Source organism: Lynx rufus, unplaced genomic scaffold, assembly GCF_022079265.1.
Source record: "Lynx rufus isolate CCGP_SWC_20201006 ecotype Redwood Valley unplaced genomic scaffold, mLynRuf1.p SCAF_10, whole genome shotgun sequence".
In the NCBI taxonomy this organism is placed as follows: domain Eukaryota; kingdom Metazoa; phylum Chordata; class Mammalia; order Carnivora; family Felidae; genus Lynx; species Lynx rufus.
Genome location: NW_025814824.1, coordinates 69,978,666 through 69,997,608, shown reverse-complemented (window position 1 = coordinate 69,997,608; position 18,943 = coordinate 69,978,666). Strand labels below are relative to the sequence as shown.

At 41.2% G+C, this 18,943-nt stretch overlaps 1 protein-coding gene across 2 annotated transcripts in view; it reads left to right on the top strand.

Moving 5' to 3' along the window:
* Nucleotides 1-606: 606 nt before the first annotated feature.
* Nucleotides 607-18,943, top strand: part of TMEM245 (transmembrane protein 245) — a 98,332-nt gene continuing 79,995 nt past the window's right edge. For both annotated transcript variants that reach the window (XM_047067450.1, XM_047067449.1), the window contains exons 1-3: nucleotides 607-1,191; nucleotides 11,299-11,416; nucleotides 13,138-13,239. In XM_047067450.1, the coding sequence (XP_046923406.1) occupies nucleotides 607-1,191; nucleotides 11,299-11,416; nucleotides 13,138-13,239 (805 nt within the window). The remainder of the gene's footprint in view (nucleotides 1,192-11,298; nucleotides 11,417-13,137; nucleotides 13,240-18,943) is intronic.

Sequence of the window (18,943 nt, the reverse complement as noted above, 5' to 3'; positions counted from 1 at the left end):
AGAGAGAGAGAATCCCAGGTAGGACCTGAGCCGTCAGCGCAAAACCTGACCCAGAACCTGATGCAGGCTCCATCACCCCATTGAGATCATGACCTGAGCCGAAATGGAGTCAGATACTTAATGAACTGAGCCAGCCAGGTGCCCCTGCTATTTAAAGTCCTACACCAGAGCAAGCACTTTGCTTCTTAAATAAACCAATAAAATTGAATGTGGGGATCGTCTTGCACAAGTGCTCCTCCACCCTGGGATTCTAATGTACAGCCTGGATTTTCAAACTGTGAACGTAGTGCCTCTTGGAATTCCGCCCCTTGAAAAGTTAACTTTAACCAATGGGTGAGGAACTTTTTTTTTTCTCTCTCTGCAGATGATGAGCCCAGAAACCTGTTACCTGCATCTGCAGGGACCAATGGGCGGAGGAAATTGGGGGAGAAAGAACACTCTCCACACCCTCTGGGAATTGTAGTTCCCCATGGGGCCTGTAGGCGCTCAGTGGCCAGCTAGGAACTACAACGTCCATAATGCTGCGCGCAGAGCGCCTTTACCTCTTTCCCGCGACTCTCGCTCGGCTTTCCAGTACCGCCTCTTGGCGGCGGCAGCAGAGGCACCATGGCCGACGACTGCCGCCCTGCCGAGGCGCCCAGCCCACGGGGCTCCCCGGGTCGGGCGCCGCGGGTCCCGCGCGCGGTCGGGCCGGGAAGCGGGGCCAGCTGCGGGGAGACCCCTAGGACGCCGGCGCTGGCGCTGCGCTTCGACAAGCCCATCAAGCAGGCCTTCTACAATACGGGGGCCGTGCTGTTCGTGTGCCTGTGCTGCGGCGCCGCCGTGCTCGTCTACTTCATCCTGGAGGCCTTCCTGCGGCCACTGCTGTGGGCCGTGCTGTGCGGCACCTTCCTGCACCCCTTCAAGAGCTCGCTGACGCGCCTGGGCCGCCACTGGCTGCAGCGCCTGCACCGCGCGCACACGCCCATCGTGCTGGCCGCGCTGCTGCTGCCGCTCTGCTTCGCCGACTACGGCGTTGAGGCCCTGGGCGAGCAGGCGCTGCGCCGCCGCCGCCTGCTGCTGCTGCTGGGCGCCGGCGGCCCGCTCCTCTACGGCCTCTACTGCCTCGGCAGCTACCTGGGCGTGCAGGTGCTGCTGGCGCACGCCGGCGCGCTCATCTGCCGCGGGCTGGACTACTTCAGCAGCCTGTGGGTGAGTGAGCGGCCACTCGGACACGGTCCGTGGGCCCAGGGCACCCCTCAACACACACCCGGCTCCCGAGGGTGCCATCCTGCAGCTCCTTCTCACTGTGCAGGGACCATCAGAAGTCTCCGACCTCCTTCCCGTGCACCTAAGGAACTCGGCCCACTTCCTTCCAAAGAGAGGGCGGGGTCCTGTCCCCACCCCCATCTTAATACTCTAAGGTGGTTGTGTCCCTAGTTTGGGAATCGCAGTTCCGCTTTTCAGGTTGACTTGAGCATGGGCAGGTGGACTTGAATTTACCCCTGGGCAGCGTGCGGGGCGGCGGAGGTGGGGTCCGACCATCTTTAGTTCTCACGGGAGGCTTTTCTGAATATCAGCTGGAAGGGACCTTAGAGATCCTAGTCCAGCTTGTCATCCTGCAGATGGGAGAAGTGACTGCTTACCAGGCTAGGGCTAGTTAGGGACAAAGAAGGGACGGATTGACTCAAGTTTCTCAAGTCATAAGACGAAGTTTGCTTCAAAGGCCGTTGCTGCTTCTGAGTTCAGGAGCTTTCGAGTATACTTGGTGTGAGGCACCTGGGCCTGCTCCCACGCCACACTCGACTTCTTGGGAACCACTTGTGGAGGGACTGCTGTACCAGAGTACCTTGCCTCCCGCCTGGATTACTTAAGCAGACTGAGTAAAGAAGAGGTAGATTTGTTTCTTGGATCGCCCTGCGCTTATTCATAGAAAATTTGGGAGCTTTAGAATTGGAAAGGATTTCAAAGATAATCTAGTGGCACATTTCCTAACTCAGACTAGATTCTAGACCAGTTAATCCCCCAACTATTTAACTGAGGGCTATTAAAAACAGGTGAATATTTAATGCATGAGAATGCTAATTCGTCAATAAACAGTACATTTAAAAATAATTTTCTTTGCTTTTGTCAGTGTTCAGTGCACCTTGACATCAAGTTGCAAAATGATACCTCTTATGTGTGAGTTTTGAGTTGCTAAGGTTATTGGTGGAGTGATAATTGATTCCAGAACTCTTGTATTCTCTTGTTCTGTCACTACCACCTCTCAGTTTCCATTAAAAGGGGATTGAACGTGTTGATGGATGCTAGGGTTTGTAGGGGTTTAAAAGGAGTAAGATGCAGGCTTTGTCTTCAAGGTCATGGAATCATACGTGAACATGTTCTCATGGAGATGGCAGACAAACACATCATTACCAACCCATTATGGGCCAGCGAGATATTGGGGAGCACCTCATCCATAATTTTGGGATGCTGTCTGTGTGTGCAACTGCTAAGTGATCAGACCAGCTTTGGCCTCCAAGTGGCCTGGGCTATTTCAGTTGTAGAAAAGAGGGATGTGGAATGACCTTTGAACTCCTGGGGCTTGCTGGATTGTCAGGTGGGAGTGATCCTGGAGTTTTTTTTTACTGCCAGATGCCTGCCACTTCTCAGGAGAGGCTTCTGAGGCACAGAGAATGTGATCGTCCCAAAGTCACATAACTTGTGAAGAAATCCAGAGTATGCTTCATCTCCTTTACCCTGTTATTTATACCTTCCTTGCTATTTCTTGTTTCACAGTTCAGTTGACTGCCTCATATAAGACCAAATTCTATATGCTGTTAAGAAATATAAATACTGTGACTTGATTCCTACCCTCAAGAAATTCAGTCTTGTCAAAGGCAGACACATGTACAGTTTCTGCTGACATTTTGACTGTTGATACTGCAATTTAGTGTAAATTACTGTTGGCAAGACCAAATAGCATATCCACGAAACTATAGGAAATTGGAAAGTAAAAGATCTAACGTATAAATAACATAATGTCATACTATACTAAGAAGTTGAATATATGGATAAAGTGGCAAGATTAGTGGAAAGTGGGGCATTTCTGCCAGTTACTCCCAGTGAAAAATGAGATGAGGAATTGAGTACCAGTGAAGAAGTGCCTGTAGCTGAATGTATGTAGTTCTGAATATCTTTTTTTACAGAGGAGAAACCCTCATTTTTGTACTTTACTCGAATACCCTTGTATGAGTTGTGAATGAATGGAAGAGGAGTAAGGGCCAATATTAATTTGGCTAGAAGGCGGGAGGAAGGTCTAGCCAGTTAATGATTTTTGTTGTTTATTTATTTTGAGAGAGAGGGAGAGAGAGCGCGCTCAGGGGGAGGGGCAGATAGAAAAGGAGAGAGAATCCTAAGAGGCTCCTTGTTGTCAGCACAGAGCCCGGCCCTGGAGCTCTGTCTCATGAGCCATGAGAGCAAGGCCTGAGCCGACATCAAGAGTTGATGTTTAACCCACTGAGCCACCGAGGCGCCCCCGATTAGTGATTTTTAAAAGGCTTGCAAGAGCTGTTTGGCTACAGTGATGGGGGCACAGGAAAAGAGTGGAGGAAAACAAAACTATTGTAAAAGAGAGTATGAGTTAACTAGAAGTGCATAGGAATGGTAGAGGGGCTTAAATCGAACCAGTGGGTCCCCTAGGTTGATCTGAATTTGAGAGAAACAAGGCTTGAAGTTGTGGTTTCTTGCAGCAACCCTTAGGGGTGGGCGGGTAGATGGGGGAGAGGTGAACTTGGGAAGCAGAGACAGGGAGTCCTCAGCTCTCTGCCAAAAGGGCAGATTAAGGCCTGACCTGAAGTGAAGGAACGTCGTGTGACTGGGCAAGGAGCCCACTCTGTAACTTTCCTGTCTCAGAGTTCACAGTCGGTGTGGTTCTGTGAGCCCACACAGAGCTGTCTTGGTATAGAGAAAGAGTCCATATTTTCTAGACAACTTGTAAATTTGAACCTGCTGCTGAAGAGAGACATAGATAGGAAAGGGAGGGAGAAAAGTTACATTTAAACAAATCTACGTTTTGGGAAGCCGACATTTCATACCTTTAAGATCCAACTTTTGAGCATCTATCACATGCCAGGCACTGTATCAGGTGCTTTCATGGGTGTTGTTTTCTACTTACAATTATCCTGTGAAGAATGAGAGAGGGATTTCATTGATGTAAAGACTGGTTTAGAGATTGATCTGTTCATTCCGACAGTAAATGGTTCAGCAGCCCAATCAGCAAAATTCTTTTGTCAGCAAAACTCTTAGTAACCTTTGATAAGAATTTTTAGAAGTTTCCCCCTACTTTGTTGTGTTTATTTTTATTTTATTTAAAAAATTTTTATAATGTTTTATTTATTTTTGACAGAGAGAGCATGAGCGGGGGAGGGGCAGAGAGAGAGGGAGACACAGAATCTGAAGCAGGCTCCGGGCTCTCAGCTGTCAGCACAGAGCCCGACATGGGGCTCAAACTCACCTCGAGATCATGACCTGAGCCGAAGTCGGACACAACCGACTGAGCCACCCAGGCGCCCCTACTTTGTTGTGTTTAAATGTTTCAGTTTAACTTTTTAGAATAGAAACTGATTTTAGTTATTTGGGGAAAAATGTAGAAGAATATCAGGACTGTACTAGCCACACATGTTCCCCCAAAGACCCTTGGATTCTAGTCTTCTAGAAACCTTGGTCATCACTTTCTTTCTTTTATCTTTGTATCTGTTCAGCTATTTCCAAGTCCTGTACAGTTTTCCTCTCTAGTGGCTTCCATACCTGTGTTCTCCTTTGTTGCCAATTTATCCTTCTAGTTCTGTTCCTCTTCACCTCATTTTTGGGTTTCTTCAGTCTCTTAACACCCTATTCTGCTTGCAAGTGAAAGATGAAGCATTTATGGTATAAATAATTCTTTTAAACAGTTTGAAATATATTAGAATTTTGTAGGGACTTCAGAAGTGATATCTAAGCACTTAAAAAAAAAAATCACCTGTTGCACCAAGCTCACCTGTGACACAGTCCTTGGGGCCCTTTGCATCTTCCCATGATGTAGAGTTATCAAGATAAAACTGAAAAGCAAATTCCCTCTCCTCCCCTGCCCCTTCTTCTTTGCTGGGAGTGTTTTGATCTTCCTGTCCCTCTTACTTAGTCCATACATGTTAGAAGATTTGGAGACCCTCTATAGTTTTTGTGTAATAGTAATAGATTTGATTTCTTCCACGGTTTCTGATCCTATTGTTTCCATTTTACTTTATAAAGAAGTATGAGGTAGAAAGAATAGTGGCAGAAGGTGAGAAGACCATAAATTCTACTTATTTAATTTTTTTTTTTTTTTGTAAGTAATCTCCCCAGTGTGGGGCTCAGACTCATGACCCTGAGATCAAGAGTCCCATGCCCTTTTGACTGAGCCAGCCAGGTGCCCTGAGACTGTAAATTCTCAACTGAGCTCTGTCAATAGCTTGTTCTGTGACCTTTGACCAGCCAGGGCTCTTCTATGGGCTACTCCACTCCAGCTGTGTGAAGCGTAGGGTTGGCTTCCATGATTTCTCAGCTTCCTTGCACGGTTCCCAAGTGTTTGGCGGTACTGCCCAAGAGGCTCTTAGTCAGCCAGTCGGGCCCACTCTCTTCCACTTCTGAACCCTTGTCTAGGTGTGCTTTTGCTTGCCTGGCATCAGTAAGGAGGAAAGTTGCCAGTGCTTAGGTTCTTTCTCAAAGACGCTGATTATAAAAGATACTTGACTCTAAGTTGCCACACCACAAAAGAGAATAGTTTTCAAATTGGGATACAGCTGTTTTAAAGGAGAATGAAATAGCCGAAGCAATCACTGATTGAGATTTGTACATTTGTGCAGTTGGGATTATGCATCAGGGGCTGCTGCTGGGAGGTTGTTCTCGCTGTGAAAGACTTGGGAAACTGTTTTTGCAAAAACGTGCAACAGAAGCAAGCCCAGTTGTTTTTCCGGTTAGTGCCCACGTGGCAATAAATAAAACCGTCTAAAAGGCAAAGTCTACTTATGTTTTATGCACTTAGTATTTTATCAGAAAAGCCTATGTGGTTAATAAGCCTGATGAAAGGAAAATGTGATTATTAGTTTGTAGTGCTAAATAAATGTTGCCAGTTTTTATGGGACATTTTATGTGGTATTGAGCACACATTGGTGCTTTAAAGTGAGTATTAAATGTGTATTTTGAAAAGGATACATTGTTTTAAAGAACACACATTTGAGAAAGTATGCCCTCTTATATATAAACTGTGGTTCATTGATTTCCTCCATAGCTGGAAGCAAATTCATACTTGAACAGGATTGTTCAGATGCTAAGCGTAGAGACAAATATAAAACTCTTAAAGACAGACTTTTAGAAATCCATACTAGAAATTATATTTGTAATTTGAAAGTACAAAATCCTTATTTTTGGTGAATTTATTTTAAAGAATATTTAGCAATTTCAAAAATTGGTTCAAGTAAAACATGTTATATACAAAACAACTTAAGCAACATAGAAGTCTGTATGGTAAAGTGAATAGTTTCTTTGCCACCATTCCCACAGGGTAACATGTTACTATTGTTAACTGATGAATAACCAAAATTTCTTTGTGTGCTTATATGAACATATAAAGTATGGGGCATTTGTTTTTCAAAACAAAAATGGGGTAACATATATATACAATTTTGCACCTTGCTCTTTCATTTATCTTTGTATTATACACATCTTTCCTTGTTAGCACTAATAGATACAGCTCTTTCTTTTTAATAGTACTGTAGTATAAAAAAAAATTTTTTTTCCAGATGTCTTTTAGAAAATATTGTAGCTCTGAATATGTGTTAGGATAATCTGATAAACATTTTTCAAACATTGGTAATTTATGTAATCATAATGGTTTAATAAGAAATCTATAAAGTGTTTATAAATGGTCATACTTTTTGAGCTAATAATATCCTGTGAATCTTTTCTGAGGAGACGCTTCAGAATATTGGGGGAAAAATATCCATAGGTCAAAAGAAGTTTTTTTTTTTTTTTTAATTTTTTTTTTAATGTTTGTTCATTTTTTGAGAGACAGAGTGTGAGTGGGGGAGGGGCAGAGAGAGAGGGAAACAGAATCCAAAGCAGGCTCCAGGCTCTGGATGGACGGCACAGAGCCTGATGTGGGGCTCGAACCCACAAACCGCGAGATCATGACCTGAGCCAAAGTCGGACGCTTAACCCATTGAGCCACCCAGGCGCCCCAAAAGAGGTTTTTTAAGTTCAAAACGTTTGCAGAGTGCCTGGGTGTCTCAGTCAGTTAAGCATCTGACTCTTGATTTCAGCTCAGGTCATGATCTCAACGAATGGTTTGTGGGATTGAGCTCTGCATTGGGCCCTGTGCTGTCAGTGTAGAGCCTATTTGGGATTCTCTCTCTCTCCTCCTCTCTGGCTCTCCCCTGCTTATACTCTCTCTCTCTCAAAATAAATAAATAAACTTAAAAAAAATCTTTAAAAAAACCCTCAAAAAACATATGCTGTTTATAAAGATGAAAATACTTTTAGAAAATTCAACACTTGAAGGAAAGCAGAAAGAAGCAAATTGCCCCCTGAAATCCAACTATCCAGAGATACTATTTTTAAATATTTGGGCTGAGTGTATTTTCACCAATACAGATTTACACATGTGTGCATTTATACTGTCATTGAATGTAGATATTCATCATACCTCTGAAAGTCTGAAAAATTGTTCCAGTTTCTGGAGGTACCATTATTTAAAGAGTCCTTTACAAAATGACATTTAAGTTATTTTTTAAAATATTTTTTGCAGCCGCAGTGAACATTTTCAGATCTGTGTGCACAGTAAATGGAACTTCTATAAACCAAACTAGGAACTTCCGTAAACCAAGTTCCTAGAAGTAGAATTGGGGAGTGTATTTAATAAGTGGGTGTTTTATTATTTTTTTTAATTTTTTTTTCAATGTTTATTTATTTTTGGGACAGAGAGAAACAGAGCATGAACGGGGGAGGGGCAGAGAGAGAGGGAGACACAGAATTGGAAACAGGCTCCAGGCTCTGAGCCATCAGCCCAGAGCCTGACGCGGGGCTCGAACTCACGGACCGCGAGATCGTGACCTGGCTGAAGTTGGACGCTTAACCGACTGCGCCACCCAGGTGCCCCGATAAGTGGGTGTTTTAAACTGAAATAAGGCTATCAGTGGGTTTCAGGTTTACTAGGTGAAAACATGTGCTTCTCTTTAGACCATGAGTCTCCCTCTGAAGTATGGAGTCTCTTTTCTCTCCCCGTAAGTGATGCTGATTCCTTATGAGTACAGGTAAGAAACGGAAACTTACTAGAAGTCAGTTTAAAAACCATCATAGGCTTAATCTCTGAAAGCAGGTTCTTGTGCTTTGTTATTCCTGACTTATGGTCAGCTTTTGCTCACACAAAATATTCCATTTTTAGACAGCTATAGTTTGTTAGAAAAATTTATCCTCATGTTGAGCTGCAGTGTGGTGTTTCCTGATTCCCACCTATTGTTTCTGCTCTCAGGACCACAGGGGTTAAGGTGAATGCCTCTCCCAGATGACTTTTTCCCAGCTGTTTGAAGATAGCTATCAACTCCTCATATTTTCTTCTTTTTTGTTCCTAAATGGAGCAGTTTTTTATCCCCCCCCCCCCCCCCAACTATAGTTTGTATCTCCTATGTGGTGATTTCTATTTCCTTTCCCAGTCTGAAGGTTATGGCTGTGGTTTTGATAGTGCAGAAGTCATTGAAACAATCATTTTTCCTGATATGAGCATTATTAATAGGCACTCACACTATTTATACTCCTGACTCACACTGAACTGAAAAGTAGCCTAGCCATCCTCTTCCCATTCAGTACTTTGCAGGTGAGTTTGAACCTAAGAGCAGATTTTTGTATCTTTCTATTAAATTTAATCTTTTTGGAATTAGCCATTGTTCTAGCTTCGGGATATCTTTTTGAATCATTATAGTCATCTCCGTTTTTATTGACTGTTGCCAATTTTGTGGAATCTGTGAATTCAATTAATATGCTTTCTAGTCTCTTATCTGAATTACTGATTCAATGTTTCATGGCGTGGGGCTCATTACCCCTGTGCGCACCGAAGACTGACCGTTTGCTGAGGATCATTTTTTAACAGATTTGGTATGCAAGTGTGCTATTATTATACGCTGATTTCATTCTGAGCTCTACAGCCCTGCTTCAAATTCTCTGAATTCCCAGGTTAAATTTGTGTGGTTCTGCAAGCTTGAACTGTTTTGATGCAGCTGTAGTTCCACTTCCCATGTGCTCATATAGCTGGGGCTTAAGATCTCTTGAATATTTCATCTAATAGAGTTGCTTGAAGAAATATCCTTTCCATTATAAAAGAATTTGTGCTCATTAAAGGCACTTTGGAAGATACAGAAAAAGGAAAAGGAAAACCAGAATCTTATCACCCAAATACAATTACTAACTTCTTAGTACATTTACTTTTCCTCCCACCATGCAGTAGCTATAATCATGTCACATGTGTTTTTTATATTTTGCTTTTTCTTTAAGCGTATCTTAAGAGTGTTTTTAACTCTATAGTTTTTGTTTAAAAAAAACCAACACTGTAATGGTTGAATAACATTTTATTGAGTGAATCCTCTGTAGTTACTTCCCAGTTGAACTTTTGGGTTATTCACTTTTCACTATCCTAAATTTTACTCTGATGAGCTTCTTTATATTATAGAGACTTTTTCAGAATTTATTATTATTTAGTAAGGTTCCAAAGCTGAAGTCTAAGGTCAGAAGCTAAAAACATTTTTAAGACCAGAAGACTATTATTTTTTTATTTATTTATACAGTAGAGGGGAGGGGCAGAGAGAGAGAGAGAATCCCAAGCAGGTTCCGCACTGGTCAGCACAGAGCCTGACGTGGGGCTCGATCCCAGGAACAATGAGATTATGACCTGAGCTGAAATCAAGTGGGACGCTTAACCAACTGAACCACCCAGGCTCCCCCAGAAGACTGTTTTTATTGATTGATACAACCCAAATAAAGTAGGAGATGTTTTTTTTTTTTTTTTCCTGTCTTTTGTAGTAATCACATCAGTTCCTTTTTCTTCATTCTCTGAATTGGAACTTAAAGTTCTTTTTTTTTGCTTTAATTTGCCTCCCCCTCCCCCCCCCCGCCCCAGGGTTCAGGTTATTTTAATAGGTTTATGATGCTCACATTGTTTTCCATCTTTTGTAAATATTATTAGAGTTTTTGTGTGGGCTGTGCAGGTGTTTCCAAGTGCTAGAGTCATTTAGTTTTGGTGTAGGGAAAACTGAGAGGGGGACCCTGGTGGGTCCTCTGTTCTCAACTCTCTCTGTCTCTTCCTCTGGTAATATTTTTTTTTAGCTACACTTCTTCAGCTGTCCACATAACTCTGGACTAGGTTTAACCATCTCTTACCTAGATTACTTCAGGGGTCACACTTCAGTTGGCTGCCTTCTTGCTAGCTTTAAAAAAAAATTCTTCTCACAGTTAACAACATATTTCATAGGCTGTGATGGAATCTTTTAACCCAATTGTTTTGGGAAAGCTTTCTTTTTTGTTGCTGTACTTTTCTAAATATTCATCTATAGAGCAAACTCGAAGAATTCCATGACTTAAGCTCTTGATTTAAGTCCATGGCTTAAAAATTGAATATTTTATCTTAAGTATCTTTATGCATCAAATAGTTTTGAACTTTAAAGTATCTTAAAACTTTGTGGGGGTTTTTTTGGTTAAGATTTTTTGCCTTTTAAGATTTTATTTTTATTTTTTATTTTTTTCAATGTTTATTTTTGAGAAAGCAAGAGCGCGAGCAGGGGAGGGGCAAGCGGGGATGGGGGGCGGGGGGGGGGGCAGAGGATCCCAAGCAGGCTCCGTTCTGACAGCAGAGAGCCAGATGTGGAGCTTGAGCTCACCATGAGATCATGACCTGAGCTGAAGTTGGATGCTTAACTGACAGAGCCACCCAGTGCCCTTAAGATTTTATTTTTAAGTAATCTCTACACCCAATATGGGACTTGCAACCCGGGACCAAGAGTCACATGCTGCACCAACTGAGCCAGCCAGGTGCCCCAAGACTATTGAAATGATATAACCATATATGCTGGATTTCAAATGCTTGTTTATTTCAAAACTTGATTCGTTTAAACAGAAGAAGAAGATCTATACACGTGTCATTTAGCACCACCACCTTCATCTTATCTGTGTTATATCCACAGCTCTCATGCTGTATAGATGTTTGCAGATTTTGTACGAATGTATGTTTATTTTCATGTGTATATATTAACAACTGTGTCTGTATTTCATTTATTTAAGATCTGGACACTGGTAGTTGGCTATGTGTTGGCTGTCTCATTCAAGTGGAATGCAAGCACTGAACGCTACTTGAGAGCAGTTTCAATTCCTGTCTGGATTATATTGCTTTTTCATTTAGGTGGGTCCTTTTCTCTAAGAAAGTCTAGCTTAAGATCAGCAGAGGCTGATTGTTTGAATTGAAGTGAATTTTTTTGTAGTGTTGTATGTTGCATTTAACATTCTTTAAAATAATCTTTAGAAAATGTTCTGCTTTAATCTTTCTTTAGTCTTTAATAAAGATGTTGTAACATGTCTATCTTTTGATTATATTGAATGTTCATTTTCAAAAGGTCCTTTAAAAATAAATATATCTTAAAAAGTAAAGCACACTTACAGTGTCATGGCCATTTATGAGTGTCATACTTCAGGAGGATATAGATAAGCAGTTAAGTATGTGAGAGACAGTTATAGGAACCAGACGTATTTACGCCGGGTAAGGGGACTGGGCTACACGAGTGGGGAGGAAGAGGAGGGAAGGAGAAAATAAAATATGGAAGCCTATTTGAAGGACTGTCCTGTGAAAGAATGGTTTAAACAGATCTCTCTTCCTATGGGGGAGAGATGTCAGAGCAAGGAGTAGCTTCAGGGAGACAAATCTGTTCAACGTAAAGACGATTAGTGTCAGCTGCTCAAAAGAATGAGTTTCCTGGTATTTGGGACTCTTTACTGTTAGCTGAATGGCTGCTAGGATGTTATAGAGTGATTTTTTTCAGGGACTCTTATCTCCAAGTTAAGACTTAGGGAACATTAGGTTCTAATTTAAAAACAAAATTCAGTAACCTAGAGCAGTAGTTAGCCTACTTAAAGTAGTTTTTAGAGCTACTTACAGTTAAAAATAAAACACCAGAGCTGATTGAAAGTATTTCTTTGCTTAGAGACTGATGTGGAACAAAGCATTGCTTTCGAGCTTTGCTGATTTGGAATCCTAGAGGAGTATATTAGCAAGATCCCCTAATGTCCGATGTGACTCATTTTGAATTTGGGGAAGGCAGAGGAGGAGGCAGCAGTTCAGGAGGCTCTAGATTTACTCAGGGAAACGCAAATGCCTGTGGGTAGGTACCTGGTCCTTGGCGCTTGTTAGCGTTTTTGCCTTTTAAACTGAGGATACATTGAAGCTTTTTGCAGTGCTGTTCTGGGCCATTTCACCCGCTCTTGAGAGATGGAGTTCACACCCAGTGGTATTTTCAGGAAATGAAATCAGGCTCCATGACTTTAGGTTCTATAACTGATGCAGGTAATTTTGAGGTTAAATGGAAGGTTTGAGTTCAGGATGGTCTTAAATCCTAGGTGTGCATTAGAATGGACTTGATTCCTCAGGTGATATGAGCACGTTAAGGGGAGGCTGGCACATACCCAATTTTATTTTTTTTTTAAATATTTTTAGTGTTTATTTTTGAGAGAGAGTACAAACAGGGGAGAGGCAGAGAGAGAGGGAGACACAGAATCCGAAGCAGGGTCCAGGCTGTGAGCTGTCAGCACAGAGCCCAATGCGGGGCTCAAACTCCCGAACCATGAGATCATGACCTGAGCCAAAGTTGGACGCTCAACCAACTGAGCCACCCAAGCTCCCCTGGCACATACCCAATTTTAGACGAGGGGCCTCAGCAGAGCTGGTTTTAACTGAGACAAACCCTGAATTGAGGCTTCATCGCTCTTAGGGCCTTTAAAAAAAAAAAAAATTTCCCTGTGAAACAATTTTGTTAACGTCTTCTATGGCAAATTGTTATGTCAGTTTACTACTTCTTTTAAAGATGTGTGCTAGGTTTTCAACTAAAAATGTTAACTCTTGATAATTTTCAGCATCCCTGGCGGGCTCATGGAGAATTCCAGTATTCCTGGTTATTGTTTTCCTGATGTCTGTGGGCACCCTCTATGAAAAACAGAATGGAAAAGAGTCTTCTGGTAAGAAATGGAACATTCTATTAATATTATTCTTTTTTTCAACGTTTTTATTTATTTTTTTTGGGACAGAGAGAGACAGAGCATGAACAGGGGAGGGGCAGAGAGAGAGGGAGACACAGAATCCGAAACAGGCTCCAGGCTCTGAGCCATCAGCCCAGAGCCTGACGCGGGGCTCGAACTCCCGGACCGCGAGATCGTGACCTGGCTGAAGTCGGACGCTCAACCGACTGCGCCACCCAGGCGCCTCTCTATTAATATTATTCTTAAGAAGTGTTTGAGAAAGTAGCTTTATTTTAAAAACATGCAAAGATGAAACGGCTTAGCATCTGTTTAAAAATCTGTATTTTCTGAATAGAAAATAAACTTGTTTATAATATTTTAGGTTTTTGGTTTTTGTTTTTAAAGTAGGCTTCACACGTAGCATGGAGCCCAACATGTGGCTTGAATTCTAAGATCAAGACCTGAGCTGAGATCGGGTCAGACACTTAACCGACTGAGCCACCCAGGAGCCCCTAAAATATTTTAGGTTTTAAGACAGCGCCCCACTTCCCTTCCCCTGCCTTTTAAAAAAAATTTTTTTTTTTGCATTTTTAAAGGTATAATTCATATAACATAAAATTAACCATTAACTTTTTTAAGGTGGCATTTAGTACATTCACAATGTTATGTAACTGTTACTTCCGTCTAATTTCAAGATCTTTTCATCACCCCGAGAGGAAACCCTGTACTCACAGCTAACTATAAAGTTAGTTCATTTATTTGAAATCTTTTTTGTTTAAAAAAGGCTTAAGTTTATTTATTTTGAAAGAGAGATCACAAGTGGGGGAGGGTCGGAGAGAAGAAGAGACAGAATCCCAGGCAGACTCTGCACCATCAGCACAGAGCCCAGCGTGGGGCTTGAACTCATGAACGCCGAGATCATGACCTGAGTGGAGATAAAGAGTCGGATGCTTAACCGACGGGGCCACTCAGACGCCCTGAGATCTTTTTTCTTAATGTAGGCGTTTATCACTCTAAACTGTTCTCTTAGAACTGTTTTTTCCGTCCCATAAATATCATTTGTTGTGTTTCTGTTTTCTTTGGGTCAAGATACTCTTTGATTTCCTTTTTGATTTCTTCTTTGACACAGTGTTTAATGAGAATTCTACCATTTAATTTCCACATATTTGTGAGTTTTCCAGTTTTTCTGTTGCTTGTGCTTTGGTGGGTGTTCTGTCTAAAAGAAACCATTGCCAAATCCAAGATCATGAGTGTTTGATCTTGTGTCCTGTTGATCTTGTGTCTTGTAACTTTGTTGAATTTATTCATAAGCTTTAATAATTTTTTGTGGTTACTTTAGGATCGTGCATATGTAAGAGAATCATCTGTGAATAAAGATACTTTTATTTCTTTCTAATTTAGGTGCTGTTTTGTTTTGGTTTTTTTTTCCTTTTTTGCTTTGTTGCTCTGGCTGGAACTTCCAGTACAATGTTGAATACACCATTTTCTTTTAAAGATTATTTTTGAGATACTATGGTTGCAAGTGATTTATATCCAAAAACAGTTTGTTAAAGATACAGGTTTCTTTCTTTCTTTTTTTTTTTTTTTTAATTTTTTTTTTTCAACGTTTATTTATTTTTGGGACAGAGAGAGACAGAGCATGAACGGGGGAGGGGCAGAGAGAGAGGGAGACACAGAATCGGAAACAGGCTCCAGGCTCTGAGCCATCAGCCCAGAGCCCGACGCGGGCTCGAACTCACAGACCGCGAGATCGTGACCTGGCTGAAGTCGGACGCTTAACCGACTGCGCCACCCAGGCGCCCCCCTTTTTTTTTTTTAATGTTTTTACTTTATTTTATTTTATTTATTTTATAATTTTTTTAATTTTATTTTTAATTTTTTAAAATTTACATCCAAATTTGTTAGCATATAGTGCAACAATGATTTCAGGAGTAGATTCCTTAGTGCCCCTTACCCATTTAGCCCATCCCCTCTCCCACACCCCCTCCAGTAACCCTCTCTTTGTTCTCCATATTTATGAGTCTCTTCTGTTTTGTCCCCCTCCCTGTTTTTATATTATTTTTGTTTCCCTTCCCTTATGTTCATCTGTTTTGTCTCTTAAAGTCCTCATATGAGGGAAGTCATATGATTTTTGTCTTTCTCTGACTGACTAATTTCACTTAGCATAATACTCTCCAGTTCCATCCACGTAGCTGCAAATGGCAAGATTTCATTCTTTTTGACTGCCAAGTAATACTCCATTGTATATATATACATCTTCTTTATCCATTCATCCATCGATGGATATTTGGGCTCTTTCCATACTTTGGCTATTGTTGGTAGTGCTGCTATGAACATGGGAGTGCAGGTGTCCCTTAGAAACAGCATACCTGTATCCCTTGGATAAATGCCTAGTAGTGCAATTGCTGGGTCATAGGGTAGTTCTAGTTTTAGTTTTTTGAGGAACCTCCATACTGTTTTCCAGAGTGGCTGCACCAGCTTGCATTCCCATGTTTTTATTTTATTTTTGAGAGAGAGACAGAATGCGAGTGGGGGAGGGACAGAGAGAGAGGGAGACAGAATCTGAAGCAGGCTCCAGGCTCTGTAGCTCAGAGCCTGATGTGGGGCTCGAACTCACAGACTGTGAGATCATGACCTGAGCCGAAGTCAGACGCCCAACCGACTGAGCCACCCAGGTGCCTCTAAAGATAGAGGTTTCTAATGAGCTGTAAGATGGAGCATAGGGTGGCCGGATATTAATGGTCTGCACATCATCAGTCAGACTGGACTTCTCCTTATCCATCCACGTGGAAACAGCTATGGCTGGAGAGGTAAATCTGAGCAGCACACGGCTTCTACAGCAACCGATGTTACTTCTTTCTGATGGTTATACATGAAGAAAAAGCAAATTACTAATTAATTGCAGCAGATTGTTAAAAGAAAAAAATTAATTTCTTAGATATCATTTTGTATAGTTAAATTAGAGAATACTACAGAGAAACAAAAAGAAGAAAATAAAAATTACTCAAAATCCCATTATGCATCTAAATGTTTACTAGTGCCTTAAGACTTTTATGCCTTCAGAATTTAAAACACAAGAAAATTGGATTATAGTGAACATTCTATTTTGTAATCTACACTTTAAATCTTATGTCATGAGCACCTTTCTATGTCAAATACACTTCTAAAACATTTTTAGCATCTTCATTTTATGCTAATCACAAGGCTATTTGTGGCATCCTTGTGTATTTGTATAGCTACCTTATAGTTTGTGTGTGTGTGTGTGTGTTTCCTTTTTTTTAAGATTTTTTTAATTTTAATTTTTAGATAGTGCAAGCAGGGGAGAGGGAGGGAGGGAGGGAGGGAGAGAGAGAGAGAGAGAGAGAGAGAGAGAGGATCCCAAGCAGACTCCATGCTCCGTGTGCAGAGCCTGACGTGGGGCTTGATTCCACAACCCTGGGATCATGATATAGGCCAGAATCAATAGTCGACTGCTCAACCAACTGAGCCACCCAGGCCCCGTGTGTGTGTGTGTGTGTGTGTGTGTGTGTGTGTGTGTGTGTTTGATTAAATTGCTCTTTGTTTTTTTGTTTTTTGTTTTTTTGTCTGGAAACCATCTCTCTCTGAGAGTGGAAAATAGGAGAGATTTTTTTTGTTTTTTTTTTCCAGTTTTCTTTATTCGCCCAATCTTCCTGGTCACAATCTATTAGTCTCTGTGGTTATATATCAGACCAGTAGAAGTAAACTTCTGTTTTGACAACTACTGTATGAAGCTTGGTGTTCACCACTTGTTCCTCTGGGTAACTTTATCTCCCTTCCTCCCTCCCCTTTCTGCTAATAGCAATGGTTTATAGAGCTTGGCTTATCCCTCACCCCTCACCACTTACCCCAGGATGGTTTCCTTTTTTTGTTTTTCTGGAAATCAGTTCTTCTCTTTTCTTGTCTTTCTATCCTTATTTACGTTTTTACTTGAGGTGTATTTGACATATAACATTGTATCAATTTCAGGTGTACAACGTAATGATTCAATGTTTGAATAGTACATTGTGAAGTGATTATAATAATCTAGTTAACATCCATCACCTTGTGTAGTTACAAAAAAGTTTTTTTTCCTTGTGATGAGAACTTTTAAGATCTATTCTTAGCAACTCTCAAATATGCAATACAGCATTATTAGCTCTAGACACCATGCTGTGTATTACATCTCTGTGACTTATAACAAAGCATATACCTTTTGACTCCCTTCACCCATTTTTCCTATTTCCTTCTCCCAACTCTGGCCACCAAGCTTGTGTGTGTGTGTGTGTGTGTGTGTGTGTGTGTGTGTGTGTGTAACATTTCCACATATAAGTGAGATCATATGGTATTTGTCTTTCTTTGTCTGACTTATTTAGCTTAGCATAACGCTCTTGAAGTCCATCTAAGATTTCTTTTCTTTTCTTTCTTTCTTTCTTTCTTTCTTTCTTTCTTTCTTTCTTTCTTTCTTTCTTTCGCTGAGTAATATTCCATTCTGTACTTATACCACATTTTCTTTATCCATTCATGCACTGATGGACACTTAGGTTGTTTCCATATCTTGAGGATTTTAAGTAATGCTGTAATGAACATGGGGTCATATAGATCTTTTCCAGTTAGTGTTTCTGTTTTCTTTGGATAAATACACTCAAGTGGAATTGCTGGATCTTATGGTAGTTCTATTTTTTACTTCTTAAGGACAGTTTTCTCCTTTTGACTGCTTTTGTACAGGGCCAAGCAAGTACTTCATTGTAAGTTATGAATAATCTAGGTTAAAGCAGTGGTTTCAAATAGGTTTTCTCTTAGGTGTAAATTCTCATCAGCTGGTGAAGGCAGCTCAGGGAGCCATGCAGACAGGGTTCTAAGACCAAGTTTTGAGCTGTGGGAAAAAGAAGGCCATGTTTGATTATTATTATCAGCCATAAACCCAGCATGGGGATGTGCTGGCATGCCCAGCAGATTTCTGGTATTTGTATTCTAGACTGTTACAAGGAAGGAAATCACAGGGACACAGAACATATGTTGAAAGCAGATTTATAAATGTTGGGTTTTCTTGTTTTGTTTACTTTTATTCTAGCCTATTTCAGAATATTCATTTCTTTTTTAATTTTTTAAAGTTTATTTGAGAGAGATGCATGCAAGCAGGGGAGGGGCAGAGAGAAAGAGAATCCCAAGCAGGCTCCATGCTATCAGTACAGAGCCCGACATGGGGCTCGAACTCTGGAAACTGTGAGATCATGACCTGAGCCGAAACCAAAAGTTGGATACTTAACCACTGAGCCACCCAGACACCCCCAGAATAGATTATTCTTGATCTAGAATCCTTTTTATAGACTGCTAGTGTAGGTAATCTTCATCATAAAATAAATCTTTTAAACATTTTTTTTCTCTTAATTTGAGTATTTGTTTTTCCTCTTGCCCCTAGAACCTTGTTTCTTTTAGGCATCAGAACTCAAAACATCTAATCCAAATTAAGACAACCTTTCCCTTTTATTACAGCCAGTTCCCTCCTGTAGATGTCACTGTACTATAGTTAGGTACAGGAATGCTTTAGTGCTCCACCAGGGCGGTACGTGCATTTATTCCTCACTGATCACTTCCATCGTCCTGTTGTACGACTTGTACTTTTTCCTAGGCACCTATCTAGGCATCTTTCTCTGTGTCTTTTGAGCTTTGAATCTCACTGTTGTAGAAGCTTTTATGACCTATG